The sequence below is a fragment of the Pristiophorus japonicus genome, chromosome 3 (genome assembly GCF_044704955.1).
Source record: "Pristiophorus japonicus isolate sPriJap1 chromosome 3, sPriJap1.hap1, whole genome shotgun sequence".
NCBI lineage: Eukaryota > Metazoa > Chordata > Chondrichthyes > Pristiophoridae > Pristiophorus > Pristiophorus japonicus.
The window spans coordinates 220,244,273-220,258,914 of record NC_091979.1 but is presented as its reverse complement, the minus strand read 5'-3'; the positions used below and the strand labels follow the sequence as shown (position 1 = coordinate 220,258,914).

General features: G+C 45.3%; 1 protein-coding gene across 2 annotated transcripts in view; it reads right to left on the bottom strand.

The window, feature by feature from the left end:
- The window catches only part of dna2 (DNA replication helicase/nuclease 2), a 123,546-nt gene that overhangs the window by 76,149 nt on the left and 32,755 nt on the right, over positions 1-14,642 (bottom strand). For both annotated transcript variants that reach the window (XM_070876291.1, XM_070876292.1), the window contains one exon: positions 2,511-2,659. In XM_070876291.1, the coding sequence (XP_070732392.1) occupies positions 2,511-2,659 (149 nt within the window). The remainder of the gene's footprint in view (positions 1-2,510; positions 2,660-14,642) is intronic.

The following is a 14,642-nucleotide window of genomic DNA, read 5'->3' as shown; positions in this document are numbered from 1 at the left end:
GTTGTGAATCTGTGGAACTCTCTGCCCAGGGAAGCAGTTGAAGCTAGCTCATTGAATGCATTCAAATCACAGATAGATAGATTTTTAACCAATAAGGGAATTAAGGGTTATGGGGAGCAGGCGGGTAAGTGGAGCTGAGTCCACGGCCAGATCAGCCATGATCTTGTTGAGTGGCGGAGCAGGCTCGAGGGGCTAGATGGCCTACTCCTGTTCCTAATTCTTATGTTCTTATGAATCAACCTTTTGAACCTTCTCTGAACTGCCTTCAAAGCAAGTATAAATATGGAAACCAAAACTCCACCAATACCCTGTACAACTGTAGCAAGATTTCCCTGCTTTTATACTCCATCCCCTTTGCAATAAAGGCCAAGATTCCATTGGCCTTCCTGATCACTTGCTGTACCTGCATACTAACCTTTTGTGTTTTATGCACAAGTACCCCCAGGTCCCTCTGTAAATGCAGCACTTTGCAATTTTTCTCCATTTAAATAACTTGCTCTTCAATTTTTCCTGCCAAAGTGCATAACCTCACACTTTCCAACATTATACTCCATCAGCCAAATTTTTGCCCACTCACTTAGCCTGTCTATGTCCTTTTGCAGGTTTTGTGTGTCCTCCTCACACATTGCTTTCCCTTCCATCTTTCTATCATCTGCAAACTTGGTTACGTTACACTCAGTCCCTTCCTCCAAGTTGTTAATATAGATTGTAAATAGTTGGGGTTGCATCACTGATCCCTGCGGCACCCCACTGGTTATTGATTGCTAACCTGAGAATGACCCATTTATCCTTACTCTCTGTTTTCTGATCATTAGCCAATCCTCTATCCATTCTAATATATTACCCCCAACCCCGTGAACTTTCATCTTGTGCAGTAACCTTTTGTGGCACCTTGTCAAATGCCTTCTGGAAGTCCAAATAGACCACATCCACTGGTTCCCCTTTATCCACCCTGTTCGTTACATCCTCAAAAAAATTCCAGCAAATTTGTCAAACATGACGTCCCCTTCATAAATCCATGCCGACTCTGCCTGACCAAATTTTGCTTTTCCAAATGTCCTGCTACTGCTGGGACCCCAACTATCTTATCCCGTACAAAGTCCCGTTCACCTATCACTTCTGTCTTTGCTGATCTAAGCTGGGCTCCCTGTCCAACACCTTCACTTGAAAATGTTCATCCTTGTGTTTGAACCCCATCATGACCTTGCCCCATCCGAGCTCTGTAACCAGACATTTAACCACCCTGCCCCCCTCCAGAACATTCTGCTCCTCGAACTCCAACCTCTTCTGCATCTCCCTCTCTCCCTCCGTTTGCCCAGCCACCTAGATAGAGCTCATTCTCTGGAATTCCCGACCTAAATGCCTCTCTCTCACCACCTCCCCCTCCTCCTCCTCCTCCTCTAAGCCCATCTTTTATACTCAATTGCGATAGTTACACGTAATAACTACTGTACAGTCTACAGTGTGTCCCTGTTATTGTGCAGTCATTCTTTTACATTTTGATAAAGTTGTTTAGCAGTTAAAGCCAAAGGTACTGATTTATTTTGCTGGCTTCTAAAGTCAAGAGAGATCCCATGAGGGTGTGATATAAAAATCTGTAAAAGGAAATAAAGTGAAATGTTCTCTGTTCATTCCCTGAGCACACTACTAATTTACCTCGGTATCTACAAAATTGAATACATCTCTCTGGCTCAGAAGGAGCAAGGGCTGACTGACAATAATAGTCCAAAATGCTATAGCCGAAATATTTTTTGAAGTAAATAAAAGCCTCCAAAACATACAGGACTGAGGTTCAGATGAGAATTTTAAGTGGGCTGAATAGATCCCACAGCATTATTCAACAAGGATCAAGGAGTTTGCGCTATTCTTGTCAACATTCCTTCCCCCAACCAACACAACTATAAAAACAATTATTAATCTCATTTGCCGTTTATGGGATCTTCTTGTGGGGAAATTGGTTGCTGAGTTTGTTAACATAACAGTGACTGCACTTCAAAGTAATTCATTTGCTATCCTGAGGATGTGATAAGGTGATAAGTGCTCCACCAGTTTCCTCAAAAGTGCTAACTCATGTGGGGTGCAGTTTCATAGCAGCCTTGGTCCACATATATGCCCAGGAAGTGAGCAGCAGAGGCTATTCAACTGTGGAGGGTCTCCCAATTCAGTCTGATCTGGTCTTCAGCCAACATGTACATTCCAGCAGGGCTCATGGACAATGATCAAGAGGGAGACCTGGGTCATTTTCTTTCTCCCTCACCCAGGGGCACTGAGGACAGTTGTAGCAATTTGTCTGCTACCGTCAATGAGATTAGGCTAACAGACCAAAAACCAAAGTAGGACCTCCTGGTGCATATGTTTGAGCATCAGTTGAGGCAGTATTCTCACCCACTCAGCCAGTGGAGAAAGCACCATTTCACATCTTAAGGCCACAGTTATAGAAACCATTACTATGTCCCCCAGCTGATATTATTTCCGCTAAAACCGCAAGAAATGAGACAAACACTGCTTACATATCTCCCAAGTACTTTGGGGCATAGACTGTTTGAGAGGTTATTTCTTCCAGTCCATTCTGTGTAAACTTGTTGCTCAGTGCTGCTTTTTGAAAAATCTCGTGAACTAAAGTGCCGATCAGCATCTGTCTCGTTCCCTTTTCACAGGCCTTGAAAACAAAAAGAATGAAAATATTCATCAAAAGTAAAGGAAAATCTTTTTCTTGGAGCTGCACATGAACTGGTCTGCACAACACTACCAGGCTGCAAACTCTGGACGTGTGTAACTCGGAGTGTGGAGATACACAGCTCTAGCACTGACTCTACAACTGCTCATTAAGGAGTGAGTTATTGTACTACAGTAACCATGGAAATCAAAATCACAAGACACAATGCAAGCAGAAAACAAACCTGCAGTGGGCGACCTTAAAGCTCAGCCACTGGCCCTGTGTGACTGCACCAAACTCCAATCTCAGCAATTATTTTCAGAACAGTGTCACACACACACAGAACATGAGATACGGTGCCACACACACACACACCACAGTGAATCACAGAATTATAGAATGGTTACACCACGGAAGGCCATTTGGCCCGTCGAGCCCACGCCAACACTCCCTGCAAGAGCACCTCAGCTAGTCCCACTCCCCTGCCCTTTTTCAATAGCCCTTGCAATTTTTTTTTCCTTCCCTTTTCAAAGCCAAAATTGACTCTGCCACCAACACCCTTTCAGGCAATGCATTCCAGATCCTAACCACTCGCTGTGTAAAAAGTTTTTTTTCTTATGTCGCCTTTGGCTCTATTGCCAATCACCTTAAATCTGTGTCCTCTGGTTCTCGACCCTTCCACCAATGGGAACAGTTTCTCTCTTATCTACTCTGTCCAGACCACTTGATTTTGAACACCTCTTATCAAATCTCCTCTCAATCTTCTCTGCTCTAAGGAGAACATAGAAACATAGAAAATAGGTGCAGGAGTAGGCCATTCGGCCCTTCTAGCCTGCACCGCCATTCAATGAGTTCATGGCTGAACATTCAACTTCAGTACCCCATTCCTGCTTTCTCGCCATACCCCTTGATCCCCCTAGTAGTAAGGACCTCATCTAACTCCTTTTTGAATATGTTTAGTGAATTGGCCTCAACAACTTTCTGTGGTAGAGAATTCCACAGGTTCACCACTCTCTGGGTGAAGAAGTTCCTCCGCATCTCGGTCCTAAATGGCTTACCCCTTATCCTTAGACTGTGACCCCTGGTTCTGGACTTCCCCAACATTGAGAACATTCTTCCTGCATCTAACCTTTCTAACCCCGTCAGAATTTTAAATGTTTCTATGAGGTCCCCTCTCATTCTGAACTCCAGTGAATACAAGCCCAGTTGATCCAGTCTTTCTTGATAGGTCAGTCCCGCCATCCCGGGAATCAGTCTGGTGAACCTTCGCTGCACTCCCTCAATAGCAAGAATGTCCTTCCTCAGGTTAGGAGACCAAAACTGTACACAATACTCCAGGTGTGGCCTCACCAATGCCCTGTACAACTGTAGCAACACCTCCCTGCCCCTGTACTCAAATCCCCTTGCTATGAAGGCCAACATGCAATTTGCTTTCTTAACCGCCTGCTGCACCTGCATGCCAACCTTCAATGACTGATGTACCATGACACCCAGGTCTCTTTGCACCTCCCCTTTTCCTAATCTGTCACCATTCAGATAATAGTCTGTCTCTCTGTTTTTACCACCAAAGTATCCACATTATACTTCATCTGCCATGCATTTGCCCACTCACCTAACCTATCCAAGTCGCTCTGCAGCCTCACAGCATCCTCCTCGCAGCTCACACTGCCACCCAACTTAGTGTCATCCGCAAATTTGGAGATGCTACATTTAATCCCCTCATCTAAATCATTAATGTACAGTGTAAACAGCTGGGGCCACAGCACAGAACCTTGCGGTACCCCACTAGTCACTGCCTGCCATTCTGAAAAGTACCCATTTACTCCTACTCTTTGCTTCCTGTCTGACAACCAGTTCTCAATCCATGTCAGTACACTACCCCCAATCCCATGTGCTCTAACTTTGCACATCAATCTCTTGTGTGGGACCTTGTCGAACGCCTTCTGAAAGTCCAAATATACCACATCAACTGGTTCTCCCTTATCCACTCTACTGGAAACATCCTCAAAAAATTCCAGAAGATTTGTCAAGCATGATTTCCCTTTCACAAATCCATGCTGACTTGGACCTATCATGTCACCTCTTTCCAAATGCACTGCTATGACATCCTTAATAATTGATTCCATCATTTTACCCACTACCGATGTCAGGCTATAATTCCCTGTTTTCTCTCTCCCTCCTTTTTTAAAAAGTGGGGTTACATTGGCTACCCTCCACTCCATAGGAACTGATCCAGAGTCTATGGAATGTTGGAAAATGACTGTCAATGCATCCACTATTTCCAAGGCCACCTCCTTAAGTACTCTGGGATGCAGTCCATCAGGCCCTGGGGATTTATCGGCCTTCAATCTCATCAATTTCCCCAACACAATTTCCCGACTAATAAGGATTTCCCTCAGTTCCTCCTCCTTACTAGACCCTCCGACCCCTTTTATATCCGGAAGGTTGTTTGTGTCCTCCTTCGTGAATACCGAACCAAAGTACTTGTTCAATTAGTCTGCCATTTCTTTGTTCCCCGTTATGACTTCCCCTGATTCTGACTGCAGGGGACCTACGTTTGTCTTTACTAACCTTTTTCTCTTTACATATCTATAGAAACTTTTGCAATCCGTCTTAATGTTCTCTGCAAGCTTCTTCTCATACTCCATTTTCCCTGCCCTAATCAAACCCTTTGTCCTCCTCTGCTGAGTTCTAAATTTCTCCCAGTCCCCAGGTTCGCTGCTATTTCTGGCCAATTTGTATGCCACTTCCTTGGCTTTAATACTATCCCTGATTTCCCTTGATAGCCACGGTTGAGCCACCTTCCCTTTTTTATTTTTATGCCAGACAGGAATGTACAATTGTTGTAGTTCATCCATGCGGTCTCTAAATGTCTGCCATTGCCCATCCACAGTCAACCCCTTAAGTATCATTCGCCAATCCATCCCAGCCAATTCACGCCTCATACCTTCAAAGTTAGCCTTCTTTAAGTTCTGGACCATGGTCTCTGAATTAACTGTTTCAATCTCCATCCCAATGCAGAATTCCACCATATTATGGTCACTCTTCCCCAAGGGGCCTCGCACAACGAGATTGCTAATTAATCCTCTCTCATTACATAACACCCAGTCTAAGATGGCCTCCCCCCTAGTTGGTTCCTCGACATATTGGTCTAAAAAACCATCCCTTATGCACTCCAGAAAATCCTCCTCCACCGTATTGCTTCCAGTTTGGTTAGCCCAATCTATGTGCATATTAAAGTCACCCATTATAACTGCTGCACCTTTATTGCACGCACCCCTAATTTCCTGTTTGATGCCCTCCCCAACATCACTACTACTGTTTGGAGGTCTGTACACAACTCCCACTAACGTTTTTTGCCCTTTGGTGTTCTGCAGCTCTACCCATATAGATTCCACATCATCCAAGCTAATGTCCTTCCTAACTATTGCCTTAATCTCCTCCTTAACCAGCAATGCTACCCCACCTCCTTTTCCTTTTATTCTATCCTTCCTGAATGTTGAATACCCCTGGATGTTGAGTTCCCAGCCCTGATCATCCTGGAGCCACGTCTCCGTAATCCCAATCATATCATATTTGTTAACATCTATTTGCAGAGTTAATTCATCCACCTTATTGCGGATACTCCTTGCATTAAGACACAAAGCCTTTAGGCTTGTTTTTTTAACACCCTCTGTCCTTTTAGAATTTTGCTGTACAATGGCCCTTTTTGTTCTTTGCCTTGGGTTTCTCTGCCCTCCACTTTTCCTCATCTCCTTTCTGTCTTTTGTTTTTGCCTCCTTTTTGTTTCCCTCTATCTCCCTGCATTGGTTCCCATCCCCCTGCCATATTAGTTTAACTCCTCCCCAACAGCACTAGCAAACACTCCCCCGAGGACATTGGTTCCGATTCTGCCCAGGTGCAGACCGTCCGGATTGTACTGGTCCCACCTCCCCCAGAACCGGTTCCAATGCCCCAGGAATTTGAATCCCTCCCTGCTGCACCATTGCTCAAGCCACATATTCATCTGAGCTATCCTGCGATTCCTACTCTGACTAGCACGTGGCACTGGTAGCAATCCCGAGATTACTACTTTTGAGGTCCTACTTTTTAATTTAGCTCCTAGCTCCTTAAATTCATTTCGTAGGAACTCATCCCTTTTTTTACTTATGTCATTGGTACCAACGTGCACCACGACAACTGGCTGTTCTCCCTCCCTTTTTAGAATGTCCTGCACCCGCTCCGAGAACCCCAGCTTCTCCAGTCAATCACATAAGAACATAAGAAGTAGGAGCAGGAGTAGGCCATTTGACCCCTCAAGCCTGCTCCACCATTTAATATCATGGCTGATCTGATCATAGACTCAGCTCCACTTCCCTGCCTGCTCCCCATTACCCTTTACTCCCTTGTCGTTCAAAAATCTGTTTATTTCTGCCTTAAATATATTCAATAACCCAGCCTCCACAGCTCTTTGGGGCAGAGAAGTCCATAGATTTACAACTCTAAGAAATTCCTCCTCATCTCAGTTTTAAATGGGTGGCCCCTTATTCTGAGACCATGCTCCCTAGTTTTAGTTTCTCCTATGAGTGGAAATATCCTGTCTGCATCCACCTTGTTGAGTCCCCTCATTATCTTATATGTTTCGATAAGAACACCTTTCATTCTTCTGGAGTCCTTCATCCCTGGAATCATTCTTGTAAATCTTTTCTGCACCCTCTCTAAACCCTTCACATCCTTCCTAAAGTGCGGTACCCAGAATTGGACACAATACTCCAGTTGAGGCCGAACCAGCGTTTTAAACAGGTTCATCATAATTTCTAAACTTTTGTACTCTATACCTCTATTCATGAAACCCAGGATCCTGTAATCTTTTTTAATGGCTTTCTCAACCTGCCCTGCCACTTTCAACGATTTGTGCACATATACCCCATGGTCTCTATAGGGAGCGGGAAGGGAAGTGGAGTTGAAAACCAAGATCAGATTAGCCATGATCTTATTGAATGGTGGAGCAGGCTTGAGGGGCCAAATGGCCTACTCCTATTTCTTGTGTTTATATTCTTAGGATTGTACTTTTTTGTTTTTATTTTTTCTCCTCATTCTTTCTACTAAAATGTATCACTTCACATTTTTCTGTGTCTAATTTTATCTGCCATTTGTCCGCCAATTCCACCAGCCTGTCTCTGCCCTCTTGAAGTTTATCACTATCCTCTTCACTGTTCACTATAGTTTCAAGTTTTGTGTCATCTGCAAATTTTGAAATTGTGCCCTGTACACCCACATTAGCATACATCAAGAAAAGCAGTGGTCTTAGAACCGACCCCAGGGGAACACCACTGTATTCTTTCCTCCAGTCTGAAAAACAACTGTTCACCACTACTCTTGTTTCCTATCACTTAGCCAATTCCGTATCCATGCTGCCACTGTCCCTTTTATCCCATGGGCTTCAATTTTGCTGGCAAGCCTATTATGTGGCACTTGCCTTTTGGAAATCCATGCATACCACATCAATTGCATTGCCCTCATCAATCCCCTCTGTTACCTCATCAAAAATCTCGATCAAGTTAGTTAAACACGATTTGTCTTTAACAAATTTGTGCTTGCTTTCCTTAATTAATCCATACTTGTCCAAGTGACTGTTACGTTTGACCCTGATTATTGTTTCTAAAAGCTTCCCCACTGCTGAGGTTAAACTGACTGGCCTGTAGTTGCTGGGTTTATCTTTACACCCTTCTTTGAACAAGGGTGCAACATTTGCAATTCTCCAGTCCTCTGGCACAACCCCCGTTTCAAAGCAGGATTAGAAGATTATTGCCAGTAGCTCTGCGATTTCTTCCTTCACTTCCCTCGGCATCCTAGGATGCATTCCATCCGGTCCGGTCCTGTCGACTTATCTACAGCCAGCCTTTCTAGTACCTCGACTATCAAATCTTATCTCATCCAGTATCTCCTCCAGCTCCTCCTTCAGCAGCATCTTCCTTGGTGAAGACAGATGCAAAGTACTCATTTAGTACCTCAGCCACACCCTCTGTCTCCATGTGTAGGTCTCTTTTTTGGTCCCTAATCGGCCCCACTCCTCCTCTTACTACCCGCTTACTATTTATATGCCTATCGAAGACTTTTGTTAACTTTTATGTTAGTTGCCATTCTAGTCTCATACCCCTCTTTGCCTCTCATTTTCTTTTGCATTTCTCCTCTGAATTTTCTATCTATAGCCTGATTATCAGATGTATTCTTGGCCTGACATCTGTCACACACGATTTCTTTAGCTTCATCTTACTCTCCATCTCTTTCGCCATCCAGGAAGTTCTGACTTTAGGTGCCCTACCTCTCCCCCCCCCCCCCCCAAGTGGGAATGTACCTCAACCGTACTCAAGCTATTTTCTCTAAGTTTTGCCTGCCAGTCTTTAATTCTAATTTACCCGAGCCAGATCCATACTCATCCCACTGAAATTTGTCCTCCTCCAATTAAGTATTTTTACTCTAGATTGCTCCTTGTCCTTTTCCATAGCTCATCTAAACCTTGATGCTATGATCTCTGTTCCCTAAATATTCACCTACTGACACTTGATCCACTTCACCTAACTCATTCCCAGAACCAGCAATGCCTCCTTCCCCATTGGGCCAGAAACATATTGAGCAAGAAAGCTCTCCGGAACACACTTCAGAAATTCTTCTCCCTCTCTGCCCTTTACATTATCATATTTTATCCTGAAATGAGCTTCACGCCACATATCCGCAGCATAACTTAAACCACCTATTTCCACCTCCGTAACATTGCCCGCCTCCGCTCCTGCCTCAGTTCATCTGCTGCTGAAACCCTCATCCATGCCTTTGTTACCTCGAGACAACTACTTCAATGCATTCCTGGCTGGCCTCCCACATTCTAGCCTACGTAAACTTGAGATCATCCAAAACTCGGCAGCCCGTGTGCTAAGTCCCGATCACCCATCATCCCCGTGCTCGCTGACCTATATTGGCTCCTGCTTAAGCTACACCTCGATTTCAAAATTCTCATCTTTGTTTACAAATTCCTCCATGGCCTCGAACCTCCCTATCTCTAATCTCTTTCAGCCTCATAACCCCACAAGATGTCTGCACTCTTGAGCACCCCTGATACGAACTGCTCAACCATCAGCTGCCTGGCCCTGAACTATGAAACTCTCTCCCCAAGCCTCTTTCACCTCTCCACCTCTCTTTCCTCCTTTAAGTCGCTCCTTAAAACCTACCTCTTTGACCAATCTGCCATAATTTCTTATGTGGCTCGGTGTTAAATTGATTGGTTTTGTCTTATAACACCACTGAAGCGCCTTGGGACATTTTACTACGTTAAAGGTGCTAAATAAATAAAAGATGTTGTTATATTAGAATAGTTGAAGTCCCCAATTATCACTACTCTATAGTTCTTGCATTTCTCTGTAATTTCTCTGCAAATTTGCTCCTCTATTTTCCCACTAGTTGGTGGTCTATGGAATACACCCAGTAGTGTCATGGCACTTCTATTGTTTAACTCTAGTCATATAGATTCTGTCCTTAACCCCTCCAGCACTGTATCATTCTCCTTAACCAATACTGCCACACCACCTCCTATCTTTCATAGAATCATAGATAAAATCATAGAAATTTACAGCATGGAAGGAGGCCATTTCTGTCCATAGTATCTGCGCCGGCCAACCAAAAGCTATTCAACCTAATCCCACTTTTCAGCTCTTGGCCCATCGCCTTTTAAGTGCACATCCAAGTTTTTTTTTTAAAATGTGGTGAGGGTTTCTGTCTCTACCACACTTTCAGGTAGTGAGTTCCAGATCCCCACTACCCTCTGGGAGAGGAAATTTCCCCTCATATCTCCTCTAAACCTCCCCCCAATTACTTTCAATCTATGTCCCCTGGTCGTTGACCCCTCTGCCAAGGGAAACAGGTCCTTCCTATCCAGGCCCCTCATAATTTTATACACCTCAATCAGTCTCCGCTGAGCCTCCTCTGTTCCAAAGAAAACTGACCCAGCATCTCCAATCTTTCCTCATAGCCAAAATTCTCCAGTCCAGGCAACATTCTTGTAAATCTCTTCAGCACCCTTTCCAGTGCAATCAAATCTTTCCTATAATGTGGTGACCAGAACTGCACACCATATATCCAGGAATATTTAATACTCAATCCTGCCACTTTTTGAGCCAGGTCTCCATTATTGCCACGACATCGTATTGCCATGCGGCTATTTGTGTCTGCAGCTCACTAACCTTGTTTACTATGCTTCGCTCATTCACATATACACTGTAAACCTCTCAGACCATCCTGTGTTCTCTCTTAGCCTGAACTCACCTAGTGCCTTACTATTTCTTGCTTTAATGCTATTGGTCTCACCCAATCCTTTGTTTCTCCTTTCTAATGCTACTTCCTGGTGTCCATCCCCGTCAACTTAGTTTAAACCCTCCCGAACAGCACAAGCAAATCTCCCCACAAGGATGTTGGTACCGGCTCTGTTGAGGGACAACCCATCTGGCCCACGCCCCCCAGAACCAGCCCCAAAGCCCCAGGAATCTGAAGCCCTCTCTCCAGCCACACATTCATCTGTTCTATCCTCCTATTTCGATACTCATTCGTGCGTGGCACCGTGAGTAATCCAGAGATTACTACCTTTGAGGTCCTACTTTTTAAATTTATTTCCTAGCTCCCTAAAATCTGCCTGCAGGATTTCATCTCTCTTTCTATCTATGCCGTTGGTATCAATATGGACCACGACCTCTGGATGTTCACCCTCCCCCCTCAGAATGTTCGGACATCCTTAACCCTGGCACCAGGGAGGTAACATACCATCCTGGAGTCATGTCTGCGGTTGCAGAAACGCCTGTCTGCTCCCCTAATTATCAAATCCCCTACAACTATTGATTTCCCCATCTGCTATACAGCTGAGCTACCCGTGATGCCATGGACTAGGCTCTGGCTGCACTCCCCAGAGGAGCCATCATGCTCACCAGTACTTAGAACAGAATATTGGCTGGAGAGCGAGATACACTCAGGGGACTCCTGCACTACCTGCCTGGATCTCTTCTTCTGACTGACGGTCACCCATTCCCTCTCTACCTGCGCACTCCTTAGCTGCAGGGTAACCACCTCCTGAAACGTGCTATCCACATAGCTCTCAGCCTCACTGACGTACCGGATCCAAAGCTTGAGCTCCTCCAGCTGACAACACCTGCTGCACACGTGTTGTCCAGGACAAGGGAAGCATCATGGAGTTCCCATATGGCACAGGATGTGCATTCCACAGGACCAAGCTGCCCTGCCATGCCTTTATTTTTTCAGAAATTTTACAGAAATTCAAGACTAAGATGTATCTAATTCAAGCTATCAATCTAACATAGTATTAGTTAGTAATTTAATATAGTATTAACAGTTATCAATCTCTACGTTTCTGCTTAATTCCTAACTAACTATTTAACCCCGGCCCCTAACTTGGAGCTAAAGAGAAAAACGTGACCATTACTAACATCAGTCCTTGTGTTTTTTTCTCTCCCAGAAATTCAAGGGTACACCCATCAGGAAAGGATGAACAGGCGGGTTTCTTTTCTCTTGAAAAAAGGCTGAGAGATGACCTAATAGAGGTCTTTAAAATCATGAAAGAGTAGAGAGAATGTTTCCACTTGTGGGGAAGAGCACAACTAGAGGCCATCAATAAGATATAGTCACCAAGATATCAAATAGGGAATTCAGAAGAAACTTCTTTACCCAAAGAGTGGTGAGAATGTGGAACTCACTACCATGGAGTGACTGAAGCGAATAGTATAGATGCCTTTAAGGGGTGACAAGATAAGCATATGAAGAATAAGGGAATAGAGGATTATGCTGATAGAATTAGATGAGAAAGACGGGAGGAGACTCGAGTCGAGCATAAGCACCACCATGGACTGTGTAAGTCGACAAAGTTAACTCTGGACTGTTGTGTTTATATCCCTGTTGGCTGTACACCCTGAAAAGGACTTTTGAAATACTGTGACACAAGATGGCTGGTCTGGATTAGGAAGAAACCTGTTGCTGGGAGAAACACGTGGGGGTGGATCTCCCACAGAAACTGGAGAAGCTGGGTCTGTTCAACACTGGCCTGCCAGCGGCCAGTGATGTCAGAGCTGGATGCTCTTAGGAAGGCCAAGGGACTCGTGTGTGGAGCCAGGTTGTCCAGGGAAGAGAGCAAGGTGCTTGGACAAGACCGACATCTGCAATCAGGACTGATAGGCCATTTAACACTCACTTGGGAAGCCTTCAGACATCGAAAGTCTGGCTTTGTTCAGACTCCAGCACATCTCAGATAGCGCCAAATAGCAGCCATGGAAATGTTCCCCGAAGCAACAGAAACCTCCAAACCCAACCAGAATTGTGGATTACAGGAGTATAACTGTTGAGTGTTTTGGAAGCTCGACCTTCGTTCTATCGCATCCTACGTGAAGGCACGTTTACTCACCCCTCAAGGATAAGGACCGAGAGCGAAGCCTCGCTTCTCAACCCGACGGACTTCAACTTCAACCTGGATCTCGCAATCTTCAGCCAAGCACGGGGCCGTGGAGTCAAACCGCTGAGGAAGGACCAGCGAGCAAGGAAGGGCGGATTGGGGGAGAACTCAATAGTTGTACGCTCACCAACCAATCCATGAAAGTGCGTGAGGGGGTGTCAGTGTGCCCGAACCAGAGGGGTTTAGAGTTAGCTGGGTCCCGGGAGGGGTTAGCCCACAGGAAGGGTTGGTCTGTTGCCAGGCTAACAAGGGAAGTGCACTGTTTTACTGGGTATTACTGCACTGTGTGGCTTTACTTCACAAACATCTGGCGAGTGGAGTGGAGGTGTTGATCTGTTGTAATAAATCTTGTGGGATTTTGAACTTGAAACATTGGTCTGTGTCTCAATATAAGACAATCCGTTGCAACTCTTTTCGCCCGACCATAAGGACAGGGTAAGTGTGCTTGCTATAAGCGGGTGTTAAATGATAAACAGCAGATTGGATAACAGAGACCTATTGGCACCGGTCTCTGTGGAAAACCAACCCATAGCGTAGCAAGCAAGGCAGGGCCGATTTGGCACCAGTCACTGCCAAGTATAAACCCTTATGTATTTGGACCCTACGGCAAGGTCTCGAAAACCTTGGGAAATAACCGTAGACTGACCACTTACTGATCTGGCGACCACGGCAGGACCGGAAAGGTTACAGATATATCTGAGAATGACCAGTATGGAAAGTAAAAGATCCAGTATGGAAGGTAGGATAGCCTCATACGTTTTTACAAAGATTAATGTGGCCCAGCAATGAGTGCTGGACATGATTCATTCTGGCAAGGATAGGGCTGCAGAGCGGACAGCGAGGGTAAAGCATAAGTAGTCAAAGGAAAAGGCAGTTTGGCTCTTGTGCCTACAAAGCCAAGTCCGACAGCTCCGGCATGAGGTCGAATGCTTCAAAGTGGGGCTGAAAGAGTCAGAAGAGCAGTCTAGATGCTAGAGAGATAGTGGGAAAGGGTTAGTGGAGGACTTGATTGAGGAGCAGCAGGAGAGGCGAGCATTGGAGGAATCTTCCCGTAATGCTGGGGAGTACCTCCGACGTCAGGTCACGGAAGCCAAGTGCAACGAGCAGGCATTAAGAGAAGAAAACGCCAGGCTAGCAGCGAAAGCTGAAAGGCTAAAAAGCCAGTTAAGGGACATTAAGGCCGCATACAGGGTAGCTAGGAGTAGGAGCTACAAGGATTGTGACCACTGTCCCTGTGAGGAAAGAATTAAGAACTTGACCCGAGCTTTGTCAGGGGCCCGAGGCATGGTCTGCCTTATGGTGCCGGGCAAGCCGAGGGTTGGATGGGAAGAGCAGGAATCTCCAGGAGGAAGAAGCTCAGGTTAGGGTAGTCCCAATGGCACAAGAGGTGCAACCGAGACCAATGAGCCCTCTGCGGTAACAGAGGTACGGTCCACCTGCATCAAACGGCGACCAGGGACCGTTACGGCATGATTACATGGTCCCATTCACCACCCCTCAGTTACA